Source organism: Dendrobates tinctorius, unplaced genomic scaffold (assembly GCF_039654945.1).
Source record: "Dendrobates tinctorius isolate UK_male_01 unplaced genomic scaffold, ASM3965494v1 ptg000015l, whole genome shotgun sequence".
NCBI lineage: Eukaryota > Metazoa > Chordata > Amphibia > Anura > Dendrobatidae > Dendrobates > Dendrobates tinctorius.
In genome coordinates, this window is record NW_027361683.1 from 58,647,583 (window position 1) to 58,669,928 (window position 22,346).

A 22,346-nucleotide genomic window follows, 5' to 3' on the forward strand; every position below is an offset into this window, starting at 1 on the left:
ATGGGTCTATATATGATAGAAAATACCCAAAAGTGACACCATTCTAAAAAACTGCACCCCATAAGTTGCTCAAAACCATATTCATGAAGTTTATTAACCCTTCAGGCGCTTCACAAGAATTTTTTTTAATGTTTAAAAAATATATAGAAAAAAAAAAAAAAAGGAACATTTAACTTTGTTTCACAATAAATTTACTTCAGATCCAATTTGTTTTATTTTACTAAAGGTAACATGAGAAATTAGGCCCCAAAAGTAGTTTGGGCCCACTGTTTGGGTGCATGGCAGAGCTCAGAAGGGAAGGAGCAGTTTGACTTTTCAATGCAAAATTGGCTGGAATTGAGATCGGACGCCATGTCGTGTTTGGAAACCCCCCACAAGTGACACCATTTTGGAAAGTAGACCCCCTAAGAAACTTATCTAGATGTGTGGTGAGCACTCTGAACCCTCAAGTGCTTCACAGATGTTTATAATATAGAGCTGTAAAAATAAAAAAAACTTTTCCCGCAAAAATGATCTTTTTGGCCCCAATTTTTTTTATTTTCCCAAGGGTAACAGGAGAATTTGGACCCCGAAAGTTGTTGTGCAATTTGTCCTGAGTATGCTGATACCACATATATGGGGGTATACCACTGTTTGGGCGCATGGCAGAGCTCAGAAGGGAAGGAGCACTGTTTGACTTTTTCAATGCAGAATTGGCTGGTATTGAGATCAGACATATGTCGCTCCTGATGTACCTAAACAGTGGAAACCACCCAATTCTAACGCTAACCCTAACCCCAACACACCCCTAACCCTAATCCCAACCCTAACCATAACCCTATCACACCCCTAAAACCCTTATCCCAACCCTAACTAACTTTAACACCAACCCTAACGGGAAAATGGAAACACGGGTATTACATACCTGGTAATGTGTTTTTTCATGAAGACATGACGGCACCACGAGAGAGGGGATCCGCCCCACGAGGACAGGAAACCTTCAAGATAAAAGGGGCGGCTCCTCTCTCCGCATCAGTTGTTTTACAGAGCACGAGAGGAACTCCGCAGGTTAGTGCACACATAAATAATACATATTTTATACTGCTAAATTTCCAACACCAAGGGAGTGTATAATATTAACAAAAAAAACACCCAACTAATGACGTGATCAGATAGGGCGGGAATATAAGGGTGCCGTCATGTCTTCATGAAAAAACACATTACCAGGTATGTAATACCCGTGTTTTTCCATGGTACATGACGGCACCACGAGAGAGGTACAGAGATTTGTATTCTCTTTTAGGGGGGGATCACTGCCTGTAACACTCTTCTCCCAAATGTGAGATCAGAGGTGGCAGATAGGTCTAATCTGTAATGTCTGAAAAAGGTAGATGGAGAGGACCAAGTGGCCGCCTTACAGATTTGGTCGATGGAGGCGTCCGCTTTCTCCGCCCAGGACGTTGCCATGGCCCTCGTGGAGTGGGCTTTTAGGCCCTCTGGAACAGCCCTACCTGCACTACTATATGCTAGAATGATGGCCTCTCTCACCCATCTAGCTATAGTTTGCTTAGAGGCTTTAAGGCCTTTCCTTGCCCCCTGATATGAGACAAATAAGGCCCTCTGTTTCCTCCATGGTTTTGTCACCTCTAAATACTGTAGGATACATCTCCTAACGTCTAAGCAATGTAATCTCTCTTCCTTTTTGTTACCGGGGTTAGGACAAAAGGATGGCAAGGTTATTTCCTGAGCTCTGTGGAATTTCGACACTACCTTAGGGAGGTATGCTGGATCTAATCTCAACACGACTATCGTCCATAACCTGAGTGTATGGTGGATCTGCTGATAATGCGTGTAAGTCCCCAACCCTACGTGCCGATGTGAGCGCCACTAACAAGGCTGTTTTTAAAGTTAACACTTTATCTGATGTTGTGCTTATTGGTTCAAACGGACTTTCCGTTAGAGATGATAGGACTAAATTTAGATCCCAGGGAGGATGTTTAGGAGATGGGACAGAGTCAGCTCTAGCACAGGCCCGGATAAATCTGGCGACCCAACTATCGCTTGCCAGGTCATAGTTGAATAATGCTGCCAGGGCTGAAACGTGTACTTTCAGGGTGCTGGCCGCTAAGCCCAGGTCCAAACCCTTTTGTAGGAATTCTAGCACTGCCCTCACAGGCACTTCCCCCTCCTGTATTGGGCCTGAGGTGGACAAAAATTTCCTCCATATCCTCCCATATATTTATGTAGTCACTGGCTTTCTGCTACTGATTAGGGTGGAAATCAATCTTGCTGAAAACCCTTTCTTCTCTAACAGTGACCTTTCAAATTCCAGGCTGTCAAATGCAGCCTGGAATTCGGAGGATGATTGAAGGGACCCTGTGTTAGGAGGTCGTGATCCTCTGGGAGCACCCATGGGTCTGTCACTGACATCACTCTCAGCCAATAGAACCACGGCCTTTTTGGCCAAAAGGGAGCTATCATAATTACTCTGGCTTGGTCCTCCCTGATCTTTTTCAGGACTAATGGAATGAGGCATATCGGAGGGAATGCGTACAGGAGACCTGATGTCCATTTTATTCTGAAGACGTCTACCGCCAGTGGCATATCTGCTGGTCTTAGGGAGCAGAATTTTTGAACTTTTCTGTTGGTTTTTGAGGCGAAGAGATCTATTATGGGTTTTCCCCACCTCTGCACAATTTGCTGAAAAATGGACTCTTTTAGGCACCATTCTCCTTGCTTTAAGTGGTTCCTGCTCAGAAAGTCCGCCTTCAGGTTGTCCGCGCCTCGGATATGCAGGGCCGATAATGAAAGGAACTGATGTTCCGCCAGAGTCAGGATTCTTTTTGCTATTTCCATCAATGACCGAGAACGAGTGCCCCCTTGATGGTTCACGTATGCAACCGCTGTACGATTGTCTGATAGGACTTTCACATGATGTCCTCTCAGGTGTGTCAGTAATCCTTCCAGCGCTCTTTCGATGGCTAGCAGTTCCCACTCGTTTGAGGATAGATCTTTTTCCTCCTGAGCCCAAGGGTCTTGGAGCCACAGGGTGTCTAGATGGGCTCCCCAGCCCCAGGGACTGGCATCTGTCGTGACTACTCTGGAGGCTGCATATGTCCAGGGTACTCCCCTCGGAGCGGACTCTATCTGTAACCACCATTTTAGCGACTGGAGTACAGGATCCGGGATGGTGAGCTTCTGTTCTAACTGCCCCTGAAGCGTCAGATCGCTTTGTAACACACACCACTGAAGTTCCCTTGTGTGAAATTGTGCCCATTTTACCGCTGGTATGCAGGAGGTTAGGGACCCCAGCACTGACATGGCTTTCCTCAGAGTCATTGTTGGCTTTCCTAATGTTGTTCTGATTAGGTTTTTGATTTTCTCTTCTTTTTCCTCTGGGAGGCGACACTCCTGTATTACCGAGTCTATTGTTAGGCTCAAAAAATTCTGGACCATCGTTGGCTCCAACCTGGATTTTTTGAAGTTCAGTTGCCAACCCAGAGTCTGAAGAGTCTATCACTGTCTTGACTTGTTCCTGACAGTGAGCGAAATCGTTCCCCACTATCAAGAAGTCGTCCAGATATGGTATTACTAGAGCATCTTTTTCTCTGAGATGTGCCGTGACCTCCGCAATTAACTTCGTAAAGACCCGGGGGACTGTTGCTACCCCAAAGGGCAGAGCCTTGTATTGAAAATGATGCCACTGAGAGTTTATCTGGACTGCCACCCTGAGATATTTGCGGTCTTGCTGCCGGATCGGGACATGATAGTAAGCGTCCTTGAGATCCAGGACCGACATGTAACACCGAGGGAAGAGGAGTTTCACTGTAGATCTTATGGTCTCCATCTTGAACGATGGGACTACTAGATACCTGTTGAGGCCTTTCAGATTTACAATCGTCCTCCAGGAATCGGCTGGTTTCTTTATCAGAAATAGGGGGGAGTAAAAGCCTTCCTTCTTTTCCCCTTCTGGAACTTCTTCCAGTACGAGTTTTTGCATAAGCGATAACACCTCCCCTTCCAAACTCTTTTGTCTTTCTTGGGATGATTGTACCGGAGTTTGAATGAATTTTTGTGGTGGCCAGTGGTGGAACTTTAACTCCAGACCTGACCCTACTATCTGTTGGATCCAGGTACTGGATGAGATCCTTTCCCAGGCTGGGAGGAAGTGAGAGAGCCTTCCCCCCACCTGAGAAGGACCGTCACTGGGCGGGTTTTTTGGTTTCTCTAGGGGGCTTACTGAAATAGAAGCCTCTCCCTCCTCTGTATCGCCTGTCAGAATTGTTTCTGTCACGATCTTTAAATTGTTGCCTTCTAAATTTCCGGCCCCTCTGAAAGGAGCGCCGAAAGGCTTGAAATGGTTGTTTCGGAAAATTCTTTTTGGTATCACTCGCTTTTTCCAACACTTCATCCAATGCCGGACCGAATAAGAAATTTCCCTCACATGGTAGAGAGCAAAGTTTCATTTTTGCCTGGGTGTCCCCCGGCCAGCATTTAAGCCACACCGCACGCCGTCCTACATTGGTTAAGGCTGCTGACTTTGATGCTACTCTGGCCGAATCTGCTGACGCCTCTGCGAGAAAGTCCGCCGCTGCTCTAATAGCAGGCAATGATTCCAGAATCGTCTCTCTGGGAACTCCTTGTTCCAATTGATCCTCCAAGTTGTCTGTCCATATCTTTAGGGACCTAGCCACACAAGTGGCTGCGATGGCGGGTCTTAGTGCGCCAGCCGAGGTTTCCCAGGCTGCCTTAAGGCAACTATCCACCTTTCGGTCCAATGGCTCTTTTAGAAACCCCAGGTCCTCAAAGGGTAGGGAGGATTTTCTGGCGACCTTTGATACCGCCACATCAATTTTGGGGGCCCTATCCCAGGATGAGGATGCCTCTTCCTCAAATGGGTATCTCCTCTTCAGGGCATTCGTTATCTGGGACTTCCTTTCTGGCTTTTCCCATTCACGTTTTATAAGTGCTTTTAATTGCTCATTAACAGGGAAGGTCTTACGCTTTCTCTTTTGCAGTCCACCAAACATGAGATCTTGGGCTGTCTTTTTTGTCCGCTCTTCCACTAGCCCCATGGTAGATCTAACTGCTTTAATGAGTTCATCCGTAGTTTCTACTGGAAACGTATCTTCCCCGTCCGAGCTACTTCCTGAATACTGCGACTTATTTGAGTCGTCCTCTGACTCTGTAGAGTCTTGTTGAGAGACCCCTGAGGGCCTTGATCTCCTAGTTTTCCTCTCTGTATCTACAGTTTGTAATGCTCTTACCGATTTGGAAACTTCTGTCTGAATTATGGCCCTCAGACTATCCGAGAATGAGGGTGTCTCCTCCGCTATGGTTTTGTTAATGCACTCCTGGCATAACTTTTTGTTCCAGGCTGCTTCTGTGGGAGTTTTACATAAAGCACACTCTTTATTTTTTGACTTTCCTCTACATTTCTTAGGGACCTCCGGATCTGGAGGTTGGCTGGTCCTCTCACTGTCTCCCAACGAGACTATGGACCCCTCTTTTCTGCGGTGACGATCCGCCCGTGCGCTGCCCGAGTGGCTCACGCTACTGCTGCGGCGTGCCTTTGCTTTTTCTTCTGAGCACGACCGTCTTTCCTTTACTTCCTGGCGCGGTTGTACATGCTCTGGCGAAGGGCTATCCATTATTCTGCTTATGGCTGCAAGCAGTCACCCCACTCAAAATTGGTGCTGTGACGCCTGCTCGCCTTTCCTGGTGATCTTAAATAGCAACCCTTTTTTTTTTTTTGACCGCCTGGTCTCGCACCTGCCGCTTGTTGTGTGGACGCACGCGCCCCCTGCATCTGCGTGCCCCCCCCGGGACCGTGCACACTTCCTGCCTCTCCCAGGCCCCGCGGTGCTGTGCGCGCCGTTCCACTTCCGGGTCGCACGCAACCACTTCCGGTTCGTCGGCCATCATGCGCGCTCCCAACGCGCGCCCCTCCCGGAGCGGCCAGATGAACCCGGGCCGGGTGAGCGCTTGGGCTCTGCCTGTTTCGGGGCCCCCAGACACCCCTTACCCGCCGATGCACCTGGAACAGCCCTGTCTCCTGACTGCAGGTACGCTGCGGGGTCCGGTGTCTGGGCTTCAACAGGGAGGATCACTGTCCGTGACCTCCGAGGAGCTCTTCTGCCCGGGGACCGATGTGTCCTGGGCTGCATGGCCACTGTGTGTCGACAGGGAGGGACACTGCAAGTGGCCTCCCTGGACCTGCTTTGTGTGCCGCCATCTTGGAGGGTCCACCGCCAAGGTACTCCGCTTCGCCTGGGCATCTGCCCTCCGGCTGTGGCCATGCCTTCGCTCAGGGGGGACATAGGCATATATGGCCCCCGAGGCGACTACCGGTACCCGGTGTCGGGTGTAGCAAACCCATGCCTACCATTAATCACCCGACCCAGGTCCAGGCATCCTCTTCTTCGGAATCTTCAAAGAGGCTTTCATCTTGAGGGTTCCCCGTCGAGGACAGGAAACCAACTGATGCGGAGAGAGGAGCCGCCCCTTTTATCTTGAAGGTTTCCTGTCCTCGTGGGGCGGATCCCCTCTCTCGTGGTGCCGTCATGTACCATGGAAAAATAAACATTTTTTTTTAATTTTTATTATTTTTCCCTAACTAAGGGGCTGACAAAGGGGAGTTTGATTTACTATTTATAGCGGGGTTTTATGTTTGGCAGCTGTCACACACTAACAGAAGCTTTTAATTGCAAAAAATAGTTTTTGCATCACACTTTGAGAGCTAATGTTGTAAAATTGCTAAAGCAGTTTTATTCTTCGGGTCAGTACGATGACAGCGATACCTTATTTATATCTTTTTGTGGTTTGGCACTATTATACAATAAAAAATATTTTATAGAAAAAAATTATTTTTGCATCGCTTTATTCTAAAAGCTATAACTTATTTTTCTGGTGATTGCGCTCTATGGCGACTTGTTTTTTGTGGGACAAGTTGACGTTTTCAGCTGTACCATGTTTATTTATACCCGTCTTTTTGGGTCGCATGTTATTCCACTTTTTGTTCGGCGGTATGATGTTAAAAAAAAAAAAAAAAAAAGAAAATGCAAAAAACAATGCTTTAACGGTGTTCACTTAAGGGGTTAACTAGTGGGACAGTTTTATACGTCGAGTCGTTAAGGACGCGATACTAAATGTGTACTTTTATTGTTTAATTTTTTTATTGAAATATTGATTTAATGATAAAAAATAAAAAAAAAATTCTAATATTTTTGCAATTAAATTTTTTTTTTTTTAATTTCATTCTTACTTTAACACTTTGTCCCTCTATGGGACATTCATTTTGTGCAGGCTAATCACTTCTATAGCATGCAGATCTGCATACTATAGAAGCTGTCAGCGCTGCAGCTTGTATGCACTAACTTGAGAGACTTCCTATCATGCAATTGCGCATGACAGGATGTCTCTCAGCTCTGGAGACCCGGATGTAGTCATGACGATATCGGGTCTCCATGGCAGCGATCGGGACCCTGTGACATGCTGCGGGGTCTCCGATCCAAAGGCAGAGGGGTTGTCAGCCCCTCTGCTGGCTCCGGAACGCTGCGATCATGTTTGATTGCAGTGTTACGGGGTTAAAGTGCCGGGAGAGGTCCGTGACCTCTCCTGGAAATTAGTGCCGGGTGTCAGCTGTGAGAAACAGCTGACACCCGGCCGCGATCAGCCGAGTTCCCCCCGTGAGCGCGGCTGATCGCCTATGACGAACTATTCTATCCGTGGGCATTAAGTCCCAGGGCACATGGACGGAATAGTACGTCCAATGTCCGAAAGGAAGGCTTCAGTAGGCTATTTCACTATAAAGGCAGACATCAAATACAGTCAGTACAACTGGCTCAGGAAAATAGTTACAAGGAGAAAAAAATATGATAAAATAAAGGCTGGCAGACTCACAGTTTACTCCTAGTAACATGGACAGGTTAGGGTCTGCACCCTGTACTCTTTGGCTCAGTAAACAGCATATAGATCTCAAATCCTTCTGGCAACGATTCATTTCTTTATATAATGTGAAGAGTTGACTGCCCTCCACATTTGATGACTGTGCCCTTAATGAGGCAAGGCGAACTTGTTCTTGTATTGTGAGATTGCAATCCACAAGGTCCTGGTTTTGTGAAGCCAACTGAAACAAGGGAATGGTTCATGTTTTACAGACATAGAAGATGCTTACACAGGACGGGTGTAATATCCATATACACATTGGTGACTTACATCCTTTACAACCACTTTCAGCTGTTGTATGGCAGCTTCTTTTTGCAGAGATTCCTCCTTTAAAGCTTGTCCTGTAGCCTCTTCATGACAGGCCTGCTCCTCTAAATCCTAAAGTGGTATGAAACATTCCAAGGACTCCATGTAGAGACAAGTACAGATCTATGTTTATATAAGATCTAGAACAATAGATAAGCTATTTTACATTTATCTCCACCCTTCTGGGGCTCTATGAAGCCACAGCTGTCAAAGAATAGGAAATGATTGTGTGTGGGATTGAGAGAAAGCCAGCAGATGGGAAGGCGCACTTAAATGTTTGGCCACACCATAATGCACCGAGCACCTGTAGTTAGTTTGAGCAGTCATTCTGTACTGATAACTGTCCTTTTAAAGAGGGTGTGAATCACTTTCTACATGGGACCGGAAAAGCGATGTCACTGCGGTATAAGAGTTTCCCCCAACCCCATGGGCGCCGTAAGGAATCGTTTTGAAGGGGTGAGCAATCCTTTTAATGTTAGGGTCTGCTTAGTTACAATACTTGAAATACTGGTGTATGAACTTGCTTCCCACAGTTGTGTAGTATGGAATCAATCTAGAGACTAATTGCCAACGGCCAACGTGTATATCTGCATCCGTATCCCTACTGTATGAAATAGTTTGAATTCTGATAAATGTGTAAATGGGAGATTAATGGTACTAGCAGCTTTTGGTTTATAATGCAGTTTTAGAAGCTTTGTGATTGTGTCCAAAGACTTTCTGATTACTTCAGAAGTGAAGAGTCAATCAGTTTTATTTATTGTGGCCTGTAGTCTTCACTTACTTTCATTCTACTGAACATCTGTTCCATTTTCTTCTTGTAGTTTTCTATCACCTGAAAGTAAACAAAGTGTGAACGTGGGTGTAGACTGGACACATCATGAAACCATATTGTGACCTACGTTTTGTAAAGAATCTCGCTCTTTATGTAAAGATTCTAATTCTTGACGTAGTTTATTTGCCTCTTCTGTCAGACGTCTTTCTTCCTCTTTCCAGTCTGTCATTTCGAACTTCCGTATTTCCCTTCGGAAACTTAAAAAAAAAAAAAAAAAAAAAAAAACTATAGTAAGTCATCTAACCATATCAAAAGTAACACGAATTTGCCTACATTTTTTCTTCTAGTTTAGTACCCTTCTATTGTCTTTACATGCTCCTCTTCCTTTAACTTTTGAGCTGCAAGTTGGGCCTTGCTTTCCCTGTAGTTTGCTCTCAATTCGCCTAGCTTTTTCTCTCTCTCTCTCACTTGTTCCTGGAGGACGAGCTTCTGCTCTTGAAGTTCTTTTACCTACAAGAGAAAGATGAATTCTCAAAATGATGTTTAAGACATCTGATATGACAATAGTCAAAGATTTCTTTATACAAAGTATTCTTTAAAACATGAATTTCCATCTACTAGTCTTTTTATACAGTGGGTACGGAAAGTATTCAGACCCCTTTAAATTTTTCACTGTTTCATTGCAGCCATTAGATAAATTCAAAAAAGTTCATTTTTTTCCTCATTAACTCCTTTCCTACATTAGACGTTCTATTCCTTCCATGTGACCTGGGACCTAATTCCCATGGACGGAACAGTACGTCATAGCGATCAGGGGTGCCCCCCGTGGGGAGCGCCGCTGATCGCGGCCGGGTGTCAGCTGATTATCACAGCTGACACCCGGCACTGTGTCAGGGGCGGTCACGGACCGCCCCCGACACATTAACCCCTGGCACACCGCGATCAAACATGATCGCGGTGTACCGGGGGCATAGGAGAGAAGCACGCAGGAAGGGGGCTCCCTCCGTGCTTCCCTGCAGGTCCCCGGATCCAATATGGCGGCGGGGGCCTGCAGGGAGCTGGCTTCCTCACTGCCTGCAGAGCGCAGGCATGAGGAAGCCTTCTGCACTGCCTGTGACAGATCGCTTATCTGTCACAGCGATCTGTGATGTGACAGATCAGCGATCTTTCACATGACAGTTATGTCCCCCAAGGGACAGTGTAATAAAGAAAAAAAAAAAAAAAAAGTGTAAAAATAATTTATAAAAAAAAAAAAAAAATCGCTAAACAACAACAAAAAAAAAAGAATCTGCAAGGAAGAATGGCAGAGGATCCCCAAATCCAGGTGTAAAAAACTTGTATCATTCACAAGACGACTCTTGGCTGTACTAGCTCAAAAGGGTGCTTCTACTTAATACTGAGGAAAGGGTCTGAATACTTATGATCATGTGATATTTCAGGTATTCATTTTGAAGAAAATTGCAAAAATTTCTAAATTTGTGTTTTTTTTTTTTTTTTTTTCAGTCAAGATATGGGGTGCAGAGCATACAGTGGGGCAAAAAAGTATTTCGTCAGTCAGCAATAGTGCAAGTTCCACCACTTAAAAAGATGAGAGGCGTCTGTAATTTACATCATAGGTAGACCTCAACTATGGGAGACAAACTGAGAAAAAAAAAAACCAAAAAATCACATTGTCTGTTTTTTTTTCCTTTTATTTGCATATTATGGTGGAAAATAAGTATTTGGTCAGAAACAAAATTTCATCTCAATACTTTGTGATATATCCTTTGTTGGCAATGACAGAGGTCAAACGTTTTCTGTAAGTCTTCACAAGGTTGCCACACACTGTTGTTGGTATGTTGGCCCATTCCTCCATGCAGATCTCCTCTAGAGCAGTGATGTTTTTGGCTTTTCGCTTGGCAACACAGACTTTCAACTCCCTCCAAAGGTTTTCTATAGGGTTGAGATCTGGAGACTGGCTAGGCCACTCCAGGACCTTGAAATGCTTCTTACGAAGCCACTCCTTCGTTGCCCTGGCGGTGTGCTTTGGATCATTGTCATGTTGAAAGACCCAGCCACGTTTCATCATCAATGCCCTTGCTGATGGAAGGAGGTTTGCACTCAAAATCTCACGATACATGGCCCCATTCATTCTTTCATGTACCCGGATCAGTCGTCCTGGCCCCTTTGCAGAGAAACAGCCCCAAAGCATGATGTTTCCACCACCATGCTTTACAGTAGGTATGGTGTTTGATGGATGCAACTCAGTATTCTTTTTCCTCCAAACACGACAAGTTGTGTTTCTACCAAACAGTTCCAGTTTGGTTTCATCAGACCATAGGACATTCTCCCAAAACTCCTCTGGATCATCCAAATGCTCTCTAGCAAACTTCAGACGGGCCCGGACATGTACAGGCTTAAGCAGTGGGACACGTCTGGCACTGCAGGATCTGAGTCCATGGTGGCGTAGTGTGTTACTTATGGTAGGCCTTGTTACATTGGTCCCAGCTCTCTGCAGTTCATTCACTAGGTCCCCCCGCGTGGTTCTGGGATTTTTGCTCACCGTTCTTGTGATCTTTCTGACCCCACGGGGTGGGATTTTGCGTGGAGCACCAGATCGAGGGAGATTATCAGTGGTCTTGTATGTCTTCCATTTTCTAATTATTGCTCCCACAGTTGATTTCTTCACTCCAAGCTGGTTGGCTATTGCAGATTCAGTCTTCCCAGCCTGGTGCAGGGCTACAATTTTGTTTCTGGTGTCCTTTGACAGCTCTTTGGTCTTCACCATAGTGGAGTTTGGAGTCAGACTGTTTGAGGGTGTGCACAGGTGTCTTTTTATACTGATAACAAGTTTAAACAGGTGCCATTACTACAGGTAATGAGTGGAGGAAAGAGGAGACTCTTAAAGAAGAAGTTACAGGTCTGTGAGAGCCAGAAATCTTGATTGCTTGTTTCTGACCAAATACTTATTTTCCACCATAATATGCAAATAAAATGAAAAAAAACCAGACAATGTGATTTTCTGGATTTTTTTTTCTCAGTTTGTCTCCCATAGTTGAGGTCTACCTATGATGTAAATTACAGACGCCTCTCATCTTTTTAAGTGGTGGAACTTGCACTATTGCTGACTGACTAAATACTTTTTTGCCCCACTGTACATTAACCCCTTTTACTACGAAGGGTGGTTTGCACGTTAACTCCCGGGCCAATTTTTACAATTCTGACCACTGTTCCTTTATGAAGTAATAACTCAGGAACGCTTCAACGGATCCTAGCGATTCTGAGAATGTTTTCTCGTGACATATTGTACTTCATGTTAGTGGTAAAATTTCATTGATATAACTTGCGTTTATTTATGGAAAAAACGGAAATATGGTGAAGATTTTGCAATTTTCAAACTTTGAATTTTTATGCCCTTAAACCAGAGAGTTATGTGACACAAAATAGTTAATAACATTTCCCACATGTTTACTTTACATCAGCACAATTTTGGAAACAATTTTTTTCTTGTTAGAAAGTTAAGGGTTAAAAGTTGACCAGCGATTTCTCATTTTTACAACACCATTTTATTTTTAGGGACCACATCACATTTGAAGTCACTTTGAGGGGTCTATATGATAGAAAATACCCAAAAATGATACCATTCTAAAAACTGCACCCCTCAAAGGTGCTCAAAACCACATTCAAGAAGTTTATTAACCCTTCAGCTGCTTCACAGGAATTTTTTGAATGTTTTAAAAAAAAAAAAAAATGAACATTTAACTTTTTTTCAAAAAAAAAAAAAAAAAAAAAAATTTTCAGGTTCAATTTTTTTATTTTACCAAGGGTAACAGGAGACATTGGACTGCAAAAGTTATTGTGCAATTTGTCCCGAGTACGCTGATGCCTGATATGTGGGGGGGAACCACTGTTTGGGCGCATGGCAGAGCTCGGAAGGGAAGGAGCGCCGTTTGACTTTTTCACTGCAAAATTGGCTGGAATTCAGATCCGATGCCATGTCACGCTTGGAGAGCTCCTGATGTGCCTAGACAGTGGAAACCCCCCCACAAGTGACCTCATTTTGGAAACTAGACCCCCCAAGGAACTTATCTAGATATGTGGTGAGCACTTTGAACCCCCAAGGGCTTCACAGAAGTTTAGAACGTACAGCCGTACAATTAAAAAAAAAAATCACTTTTCCAACAAAAATGATCTTTTCACCCCCAATTTTTATTTTCCTGAGGGTAACAGGACTCCAAAAGTTATTGTGCAATTTGTCCTGAGCACGCATATACCCCATATGTGGGGGTAAACCACTATTTGGGCGCATGGCAGAGCTCAGGAGAAGCAGCACCATTTGACTTTTTCAACGCAGAATTTGGAGAGCCCCTGATGTGCCTAAACAGTTGAACCCCCCAATTCTAACCCCAACACACCCCTAACTACCGCCCTAACCCTAATAGGGAAATGGAAATAAAAAAATTATTAATTTTATTATTTTTCCCTAACTTTGGGGGTGATAAAGGAGGGTTTAATTTTCTATTTATGGTGGGTTTTTATGCTTGGCAGCTGTCATATGTTAAGACGCTTTTTATTTTAAAAATAGCGTTTGCATCACCACATTTTGAGAGCTATAATTTTTCCATATTTTGACCCACAGAATTATGGGAGGTCTTATTTTTTGCGGGATGCGTTGAGGTCTATATTGGTACCATTTTAGGGCATGTGACATTTTTTGATCGCTTTTTATTCCGATTTTTGGGACACAGAATCAACAAAAACCAGCATTTCATAAATTTCTTTTGGGGGTGGGGCGGAGGGCGCTTACACCGTTCCGCGTGTGGTAAAATTGATTAAGCGGTTTTATTCTTCGGGTTAGTACGATTACAGTGATACCTCATTTATATAATTCTATTATGTTTTGGTGCTTTTATGCAATAAAAACAATTTTATATAAAAAATTATTTTTGCATTGCTTTATTCTGTGAGCTATAACTTATTTTTCCGCTAATGACGCTGTATGGCGGCTCATTTTTTGCAGGACAAGATGTCGGTTTCAGCGGAACCATGTTTATTTATATCAGTCTTTTTGATTGCATTTTATTGCACTTTTTGTTTGGCAGTATGATAAAGCATTGTTTTTTGAAGGGGTTCACTAAAGGGGTTAACTAGTAGGACAGTTTTATAGGGCGGGTTGTTACGAACACGGCGATACTAAATATGTGTACTTATTAAAAATTTAGGGACTATTTTTTAGGAATTTTTGAAAAATTATTTTTACACATTTTTACTTTACTATATCGTCCCAATGTAGGACATTACATCACTGATCTGACACTTTATAGCGCACTGTGTCAGATCAGCGATCTGAAAGGCACTGCAGGAGGCTTTCTCAGCACCTGCTCTCAGCAGGCACTGAGAAAGCTGCCTCCTTGCAGGACCCCGAAGGCCCCCGCAACTATATTGGATCCGGGGGCCTGCAGAAAGGAGACCCTCGGAGTAGCATCAGCACATTGCGCTACTCAGAGGGTCTCGGGGACCCCGCCTTCCCTGCGTGATTCTTCCCTCATGTTTGATCGCAGTGTGCCAGGATTTAATGTGCCGGGGGCGGTCCGTGACCGCCCCTGGCACATTGACACCTGGCCACGATCAGCTGCGCTCCCCCTGTGAGCACAGCTGATCGCGATGACGTACTATCCCATCCCCGGTCATACGGGTCCGGGTACTGTGGAAGGGATAGTACGTCATTTGTCAGAAAGGGGTTAATGAGAAAAAAATGAATTTTTTTGAATTTACCAAATGGCTGCAATGAAACAAAAGTTAAAAATTTAATGGGGTCTGAATACGTTCCGTACCCACTGTATGTCAGGTTTTAATTAATTGAATTATTTTTTTTTTTTTTTTTTTTTAGAGTAACCTTTTAAAGGACCAGGGAATTTTTTATTTTTTCCCTGTTTCTTGCCTTCTTTCAAGAGCCATAACTTTATTTTTTCATTGATATAGTAATTTTTTTTTTGGACACGTTTGTTTTGAATGGCAACATTCATTTTACCACTAACATATTGAAACGTGTGAAAAAAATTCCAAGAGTGCTGAAATGGTGAAAAAAAATGCAATTCCATCATTGTTTTTGCATTTAGTTCTTACAGCTTTCATTGTACAGTGAAATGACCCGGAAACATGATTGTCTATATCAGTCTGATAATGACATTAACAAATGTGCTTTGATTTTTTTTTTTTTTTTTTAGAATAAAGTGCTGCAAAAAATTCAGAATACTGCAAAAATTCTGCAATATGTGACATTGTTATTTTTCTGTTTCTTGTATATACAAAGCTAATTTTCAATCAAACATTCAAAAGAGGGAAATGCAAAAACATGGAACTTTAGGAAAGCAGAGTTCAACAAATTAAGGGAAGAGCTTAATCGTGCAAGACTGGGATGATGTCATGGTAACTGGGGATACCAACCATTAATGGGGCATGTTTAAGGATATACTGCTAGAATCCTGTAGAAAACTTATACCCTCAGGTAATAAAGTGTCCAGGAATAAAAATAAACCATTATGGATAAATAAGACACGACAACGTTTAATCAGATTAAAAAAAAAGGGCATTCAAAATCCTGAAGGTCAAGAAAACAGAAATAGCATTTCAGGAGTATAAAGATTAAGAAATGCAAAAAAGAAATCAAGCTAGCAAAGTTATCTACAGAGAAACAAATTGCCAATAACATGAAAATAAATCCCCCATATTTTTATAAATATATCAATGCAAAAATGAAAAAAAAAAAAAAAAAGATGGTATCAGCGCTTTAAAAGACTAATCAGATAATACAGTAGAGGACAAAGAAAAGGCTGAGATATTTAACAGGCACTTTTCATTCGTGTTCACCAATGAACAGACTGTTCCAGGGAAACTAGACCCCCCAAGGAACTTACTGTTACGGGCTTGCAGAACGCTTCAAGTAATATGATAGTAAGGTGCGTTTGCGCCCGGGCTCCACCGTGCAGAGGTGGTAAACTGCTGCTTAGTAATGGCGGATGTATATAGCGGTATATAAAAAGGTCACACACAGGTTAATGTCACCCGGTGTGAACAGGAGCGGACTGTTACGTCACAGAGTCGCGGTACCACGAAACTTAAAATGCTGGAGTCTGTTAGCACTCACAGAGCTCGGCAAGGGGGCGCTCAGAATGTGGTCACAGAACTCTGCCCCAAGGACACGGGGTCAGAGTCCCTCTAGACCTTCAGAGCGCGTGGCGTCGCACCTGCAGACACAACTATAGATGCTGACCAGGGAAGAGTGTCGAGCACATGCACCGTGGCGTGTAGAGCTACCGGTGGAGACTGATACTAGTCTCGGACTGCCTCTACCTACACCTAGACCGGGGCGCTTGACAGGCTAGGCTGCACAACACATGCATACCAAGGGTAGGGGTTTCCAATGAGTCATTCACCAGAGACATTGATACATGCATACAACACTCATTCCACATGGTCTAACCTTTGTCTATATGTCATGCGACTCTTTTATAGCAGTGTCCTTCCGGGACCTTCCTGATGGTCCAATCTGAGCTGGAGAAGGACCTGAGCATGTGACCTCCGATCTCCAATGAGAGATCGTCCCACGGGCATGCTCAGTGGACTGAAAGGAGGACTTAGTCCCTGGAGTAGCTCGATGCTGACCAGCATGCGTTGCTATAGCTGGACCAGAGGTGGCAGCAGCAACCCAACCTACAGAGCTGGTCTGAGCAGAGCGCCTGGATCGACAAGTCTGCTGAGCAGCCTCCTCTGTGGCCGGGAGAATGGGAGACTGCCGAATGCAAGGCTCAGGATTCCTGCTGTGCAGCGGCCGGAATCCGATGCCTAACACTTATCTAGAAGTGTAGTGAGAACTTTGAACCGGCAAGGGCTTCACAGACGTTTATAACATACAGAAGTAAAATTAAAAAAAATCATTTTTTTCCACAAAAACGAACTTTTCACCACCAATTTTTTTTCCCAAGGGAAACAGGACCCCAAAAATTATTGTGCAATTTGTCCTGAGGACGCTAATACTCCATATATGGGGGTAAACCACTGTTTGGGCACATGGCAGAGCTCGGAAGGGAAGGAGCGCCGTTTGACGCAAAATTGGCTGGAATTGAGATCGGGCGCCATGTCGCGTTTAGAGATCCCCTAATGTGCCTTAACAGTGGAAACCCCCCAATTCTAACTCCAACCCTAACCCCAATCCCAACCCTAACCATAAACCTAACCCTAACACACCCATAACCCCAATCCTAACCCTAGCCCCAACCTTAACCCTAACTGGAAAAAGGAAATATACATTTTTTTTATTTTATTATTTTTCCCTCACCCGCTAAGAGACGCTTTTTATTGGAAAAATTAGTTTTTGCATCACATTTTGAGAGCTATAATTGTTCCATATTTTGTCCCACAGAGTCTTGTGAGGTTTTTTTTTTTCTTTTGCAGGACGAGTTGACATTTTTATTGGTACCATTTGCGGGTACACGACATTTTTTGATCGCTTTTTATTACGATTCTTCGGAGTTAGAATGAACAAAACCAAGCAATTCATGAATTTCATTGGGGGTGCATTTATACCATTCTGCGTGTGGTAAAATTGATAAAGCAGGATTATTCTTTGGGTTAGTACCAGGGTGGATTTGATTTAAATCTAACTGATTTAAATCACGATTTAAATCACTAGTCAGTAAGGCTTGATTTAAATCTGTGATTTAAATCAAAGTTTCTACCTAAACTAGTTCTTGCTACTTTAACATGCAAGTAGATGAAGATTTTTAGAATCACTTTTTATATTACTTTTTTCTCCCCAGTTTAATGGGTTAATCATTCATATTTGGACACCACTGTTCTGTTGTACTTAGGAAGGAGAAAAATAATCCTGACCTTAATAACAATTTAAATAGATTTATTCAACTGAAACAATAACAACATTACAGCATAAGTTATTTGCTTAAACAAACATCCATGTTTGTTAACTAATTTGGCTAAACAAAATATATATATATTTTAAGAAACTTAGACTGTCAGCCCAGCCGACACATGAAAAACTTAAATACTACTGTCCCTGCTGTGCTCTGTAGCTCACTTGTCGTCATCTTCATCATCATCTTTGTTCCTATTCATAATCTGGAAAAGAAAAACAAGCTTTCCTGCTTTATTGGGTCCCAACCGATTTCTCAATTTAGAATGAATGAGTCCAAAGGAAGAGAATATTCTTTCAACACCTGCAGAAGAAGCTACTGCTGTTAAAAGTGAAATCATTACTTGAACAGTCTCTAAATCCAAGCGCTTAAGTGACTTCCGCCAGTTTACTGGTGTGACCTTCCTTAAAATATCTTCAGCAAACATATATTTCTTGAATGGTTCCCCCTTAGCTCTGAAGTTTATTATAGTTGGCATTAAAGATGGATGATTGCTGGATACCCATGTCATAGCTAACTCCTCTTCCTCAGCACTTAGGTTTTGACCCTGATATTGGATATTGACAATATTTGCCAAAAAATGAGCTGGAGTCAGTGCTTGTCCCATTCGTTTGTTTACTGCTTGTAATTTAATTCTGTCCATGTGTAGTTGTTTTTAAGTGTTCACTCAGTTCCTTCCAAATTTCAACAGCATCCGCAATAAAACATCTATTTTTCTGTATTTTGTTTAAAGCTTGAGAGATGGGTTTCAGGAAGCTCAGCATATGTTCAACATTTCTCTTAAGCCCAATGCTGAGGATTTTGGCCGTGACAGTGCCATCTATTTTATCTCGATTTTCTTCACAAAGTGTCATCAGAATAGGCCAGTTTTTGATATACTGCTCAAAACAGTCCACCACAGAGTTCCATCTAACATCTTGTGGGAGCGTTAGCTTGGTTCCACCCATCCTTTTCAGAGCTGCTGTAGCAAAATGATTATTACGGAAGTATTTAGCAATTTCAACAACATTAGCCTTTATTTCTGGAACACTTAAGTCTTTGGCTAAGAGGTGCAGCAAATGAGCACTGCAACCATATGTTATTAGCAGCTTTGTATTCCCTCCCTGCTCTTCTAAATCTCTTCTCATCTTGGATACGTTTGCAGCATTGTCAGTGACCAAACTGCGTACTAGACATTTGAATTTTTGTTCACATGTCGTTATAGCTTTTACTGCCACTTCCTGTAAGTATTCTGCTGTGTGTGCATTTCCTGACGTATCAGTTGTTTGTGCAAGGAAGACTTTACCTTCTTCTGTTGTTATACAAGCACATACAATAGGATCATTGTGGACATTACTCCACCCATCAATACTTAGGTTATCAATTTTACCCTCCAGAGATGTTGCACATTGCTCCATTTCTCTGTCATACACTTGATCCAGCAGTTTCCCTGCAACATCAGCTCTGCTGGGTGGACTGTATCCTGGTCTCAGTGACTGAACCATATTAATGAAATGTGGGTTCTCAGTCAGATGGAAAGAAGAGTTCGTTGCATAAATAAACTGGGCAATTTTTTCATCAATCAACTCTTTTTCTAATCTGCTAGTTCTTATCACAAACCTATCTATGGTGGTTCCAGGAGGTAAAGGTTTTTTCTTCCTTTTGGGTGATGGTGATATGTGGCTGTGGGTGTCTGATGATGATGATGCTGCTGCTGCTGCTAATGAAGCACTATCCTGGATGGATAACTCTGAAACTGTAGAACAGGATGATGGTGATCTTGGAGGTGGATAGTTTCCAGAATCCATGAATTCACCTAAACAAAAAAAGTCAATGCTGTTATTTTATTGTTTATACAATTTCTGCTTATTGTACACAACACATCACTGCCCCTGCCCCAAAAGGAATATTTGTTTTTCTTCATAACTGTACCAAATGACAGTAACATGCAGTAATAATAAGAAATATAATTTTTCTCACACATGACAGTTCAGTCTTTAGAAATAGGATTCAATAAAAATGTTTACCAACCTGAAGATCCTGCCTGTTCAGAAGTGTTTCTTTGGTCATCTTCATCACCGCACTTCTCATGATGTTACCTCATTCGCGCCACCAGGCCTTGCATCTCTTTGTTGCATCGTTTGCATTTTGCACGCATGCCTGCCTTACCGATAGGCGAAGGAGCTTCATTAAAATATTCCCAAACTGGGTCTCTTTTACGGCCTGCTGCCATTATAAGGAAAGAATGTAATAAACCTCAGATCATACACACAAACAGATCCAGACTTGTCTGTCTGTGGCTATGCTGCAGTATTGTGCTCAAAGTTTCACTTTCATTTTCTTGTCTGCTTGCCCTTCCTCCTCCTCACACTTAGATTCACATTCTTCTTGTGTTGTGCAGATCTATTCCACTCCAAACAATCAGAAACATATTGTCTAACTTCTTGGACTTGGCACTGAAGGGGTTGATTCTGTATTCATAGGTTTGTAGAACAATAGGATTAAGGTCTTTTTCTCAACTCTGTTCATGTTGTAACATTTTTGCCGTGAAGAAGAGGCTGGGACCTCTGCGGAGTCAAATTCAGTTTTGAGAACTGCGTAAGTAAAGCGAGGGTCTGTGATAATATAGGAGAGAAACTGCCCACTAATCCTACAGAAACCTCTGGAAGAGCATGGCATTGTGAATGTTACACATATACAGCCTTTATTCTACTGAGTTAAACAACTCAGCTTTATCTCATGATGGAAGAACCTTTGGATGGTAAAATATTTTCCTCAAAAAGCAGTTTATTGAAAAAAATCCGATTTAAATAAAAAAAATCCGATTTTTTTTGATTTTTTTTAAAAAAAAAAAACACATTGATTTTTATCCACCCTGGTTAGTACTATTACAGCGATACCTCGTTTATATCTTTATGTTTTGGAGCTTTTATACAATGAAAACAATTTTATATAAAAATTTATTTTTGCATCGCTTTATTCTGCGAGCTATAACTTTTATTCTTTCGCTGATGACGCTGTATGGCAGCTCGTTTTTGAGGGACAAGATGACGTTTTCAGCGGTACCATGTTTATTTATATTAGTCTTTTTGATCACGTGTTATTCCACTTTTTGTTCGGCGGTATGAGGATAAAAAAGGCAAAAAAACAATGCTTTAAGGGGTTCACTAAAGGGGTTTACTAGTGGGACAGTTTTATAGGGCGGGTCGTTACGGACGTGGCGATACTACTGTTAATGTGTACTTTTATTTACATAAAGCAATGTATTTTTTGGAATATTTTTCTCTTTATTTAGGAACTTTTTAAAAATACACTACCGTACAAAAGTTTCGGGTCATCCAGACAATTTTGTGTTTTCCATGAAAACTCACTTTTATTAATCAAATGAGTTGCCAAATGAATTTAAAATCTAGTCCAGACTGACAAGGTTCGAAAAAAAAGATTTGAAATACTAATTTTCTCCTTCAAACTTTGCTTTCGTCAAAGAATGCTCCCTTTGCAGCAATTACAGCATTGCAAACCTTTGGCATTCTAGCAGTTAATTTGCTGAGGTAATCTGGAGAAATTTCACCCCATGCTTTCAGAAGCCCCTCCCACAAGTTGGTTTGGTGGGCACTTTTTGCGTATCAGACGGTCAAGCTGCTCCCACAACAGCTGAATGGGGTTGAGATCTGGGGACTGCGTTGGCCACTGCCTGCTTCTTCCTTAAATAGTTCTTGCATAATTTGGAGGTGTGCTTTGGGTTATTGTCCTGTTGTAGGATGAAATTGGCTCCAATCAAGCGATGTCCACAGGGTATGGCATGGCGTTGCAAAATGGAGTAATAGCCTTCCTTATTCATAATCCCTTTGTACTTTGTACAAATCTCCCACTTTACCAGCACCAAAGCAACCCCAAACCATCACATTACCTCCACCATGCTTGACAGATGGCATCAGGCACTCTTCCAGGATCTCTTCAGTTGTTCTGCGTCTCACAAATGTTCTTCTGTGTGATCCAGACACCTCAAAGTTGGATTCGTCTGTCCGTAACACTTTTTTTCCAATCTTCCTCTGTCCAATGTCTGTGTTCTTTTGCCCATATTAATCTTTTCCTTTTATTAGCCAGTCTCAGATCTAGCTATTTCTTTGCCACTGAAGGCCAGCATCCAGGAGATGCCTCTTCACTGTAGACACGTTGACACTGTTGTTTTGCATGTACTATTTAATGAAGCTGCCAGCTGAGGACCTGTAAGGCATTGATTTCTCCAAATACAGACTCTAATGTACTTGTCTTGTTGCTCAGTTGTGCAGCGGGGCCTCCCACTTCTCTTTCTGCTCTGGTTAGAGCCTGTTTGTGCTCTCCTCTGAAGGGAGTAGTACATACCATTGTAGGAAATCTTCAGTTTCTTGGCAATTTCTCGCATGGAATAGCCTTCATTTCTAAGAAAAATAATAGACTGTAGAGTTTCACAT

At 42.7% G+C, this 22,346-nt stretch overlaps 1 protein-coding gene across 6 annotated transcripts in view; it reads right to left on the reverse strand.

Moving 5' to 3' along the window:
• Positions 1–22,346, reverse strand: part of CEP85 (centrosomal protein 85) — a 193,726-nt gene that overhangs the window by 85,553 nt on the left and 85,827 nt on the right. For all 6 annotated transcript variants that reach the window (XM_073564674.1, XM_073564667.1, XM_073564648.1 and 3 more), the window contains 5 exons: positions 9,360–9,514; positions 9,132–9,261; positions 9,014–9,064; positions 8,197–8,304; positions 7,882–8,107 (listed from right to left, as the gene is read on the reverse strand). In XM_073564674.1, the coding sequence (XP_073420775.1) occupies positions 7,882–8,107; positions 8,197–8,304; positions 9,014–9,064; positions 9,132–9,261; positions 9,360–9,514 (670 nt within the window). The remainder of the gene's footprint in view (positions 1–7,881; positions 8,108–8,196; positions 8,305–9,013; positions 9,065–9,131; positions 9,262–9,359; positions 9,515–22,346) is intronic.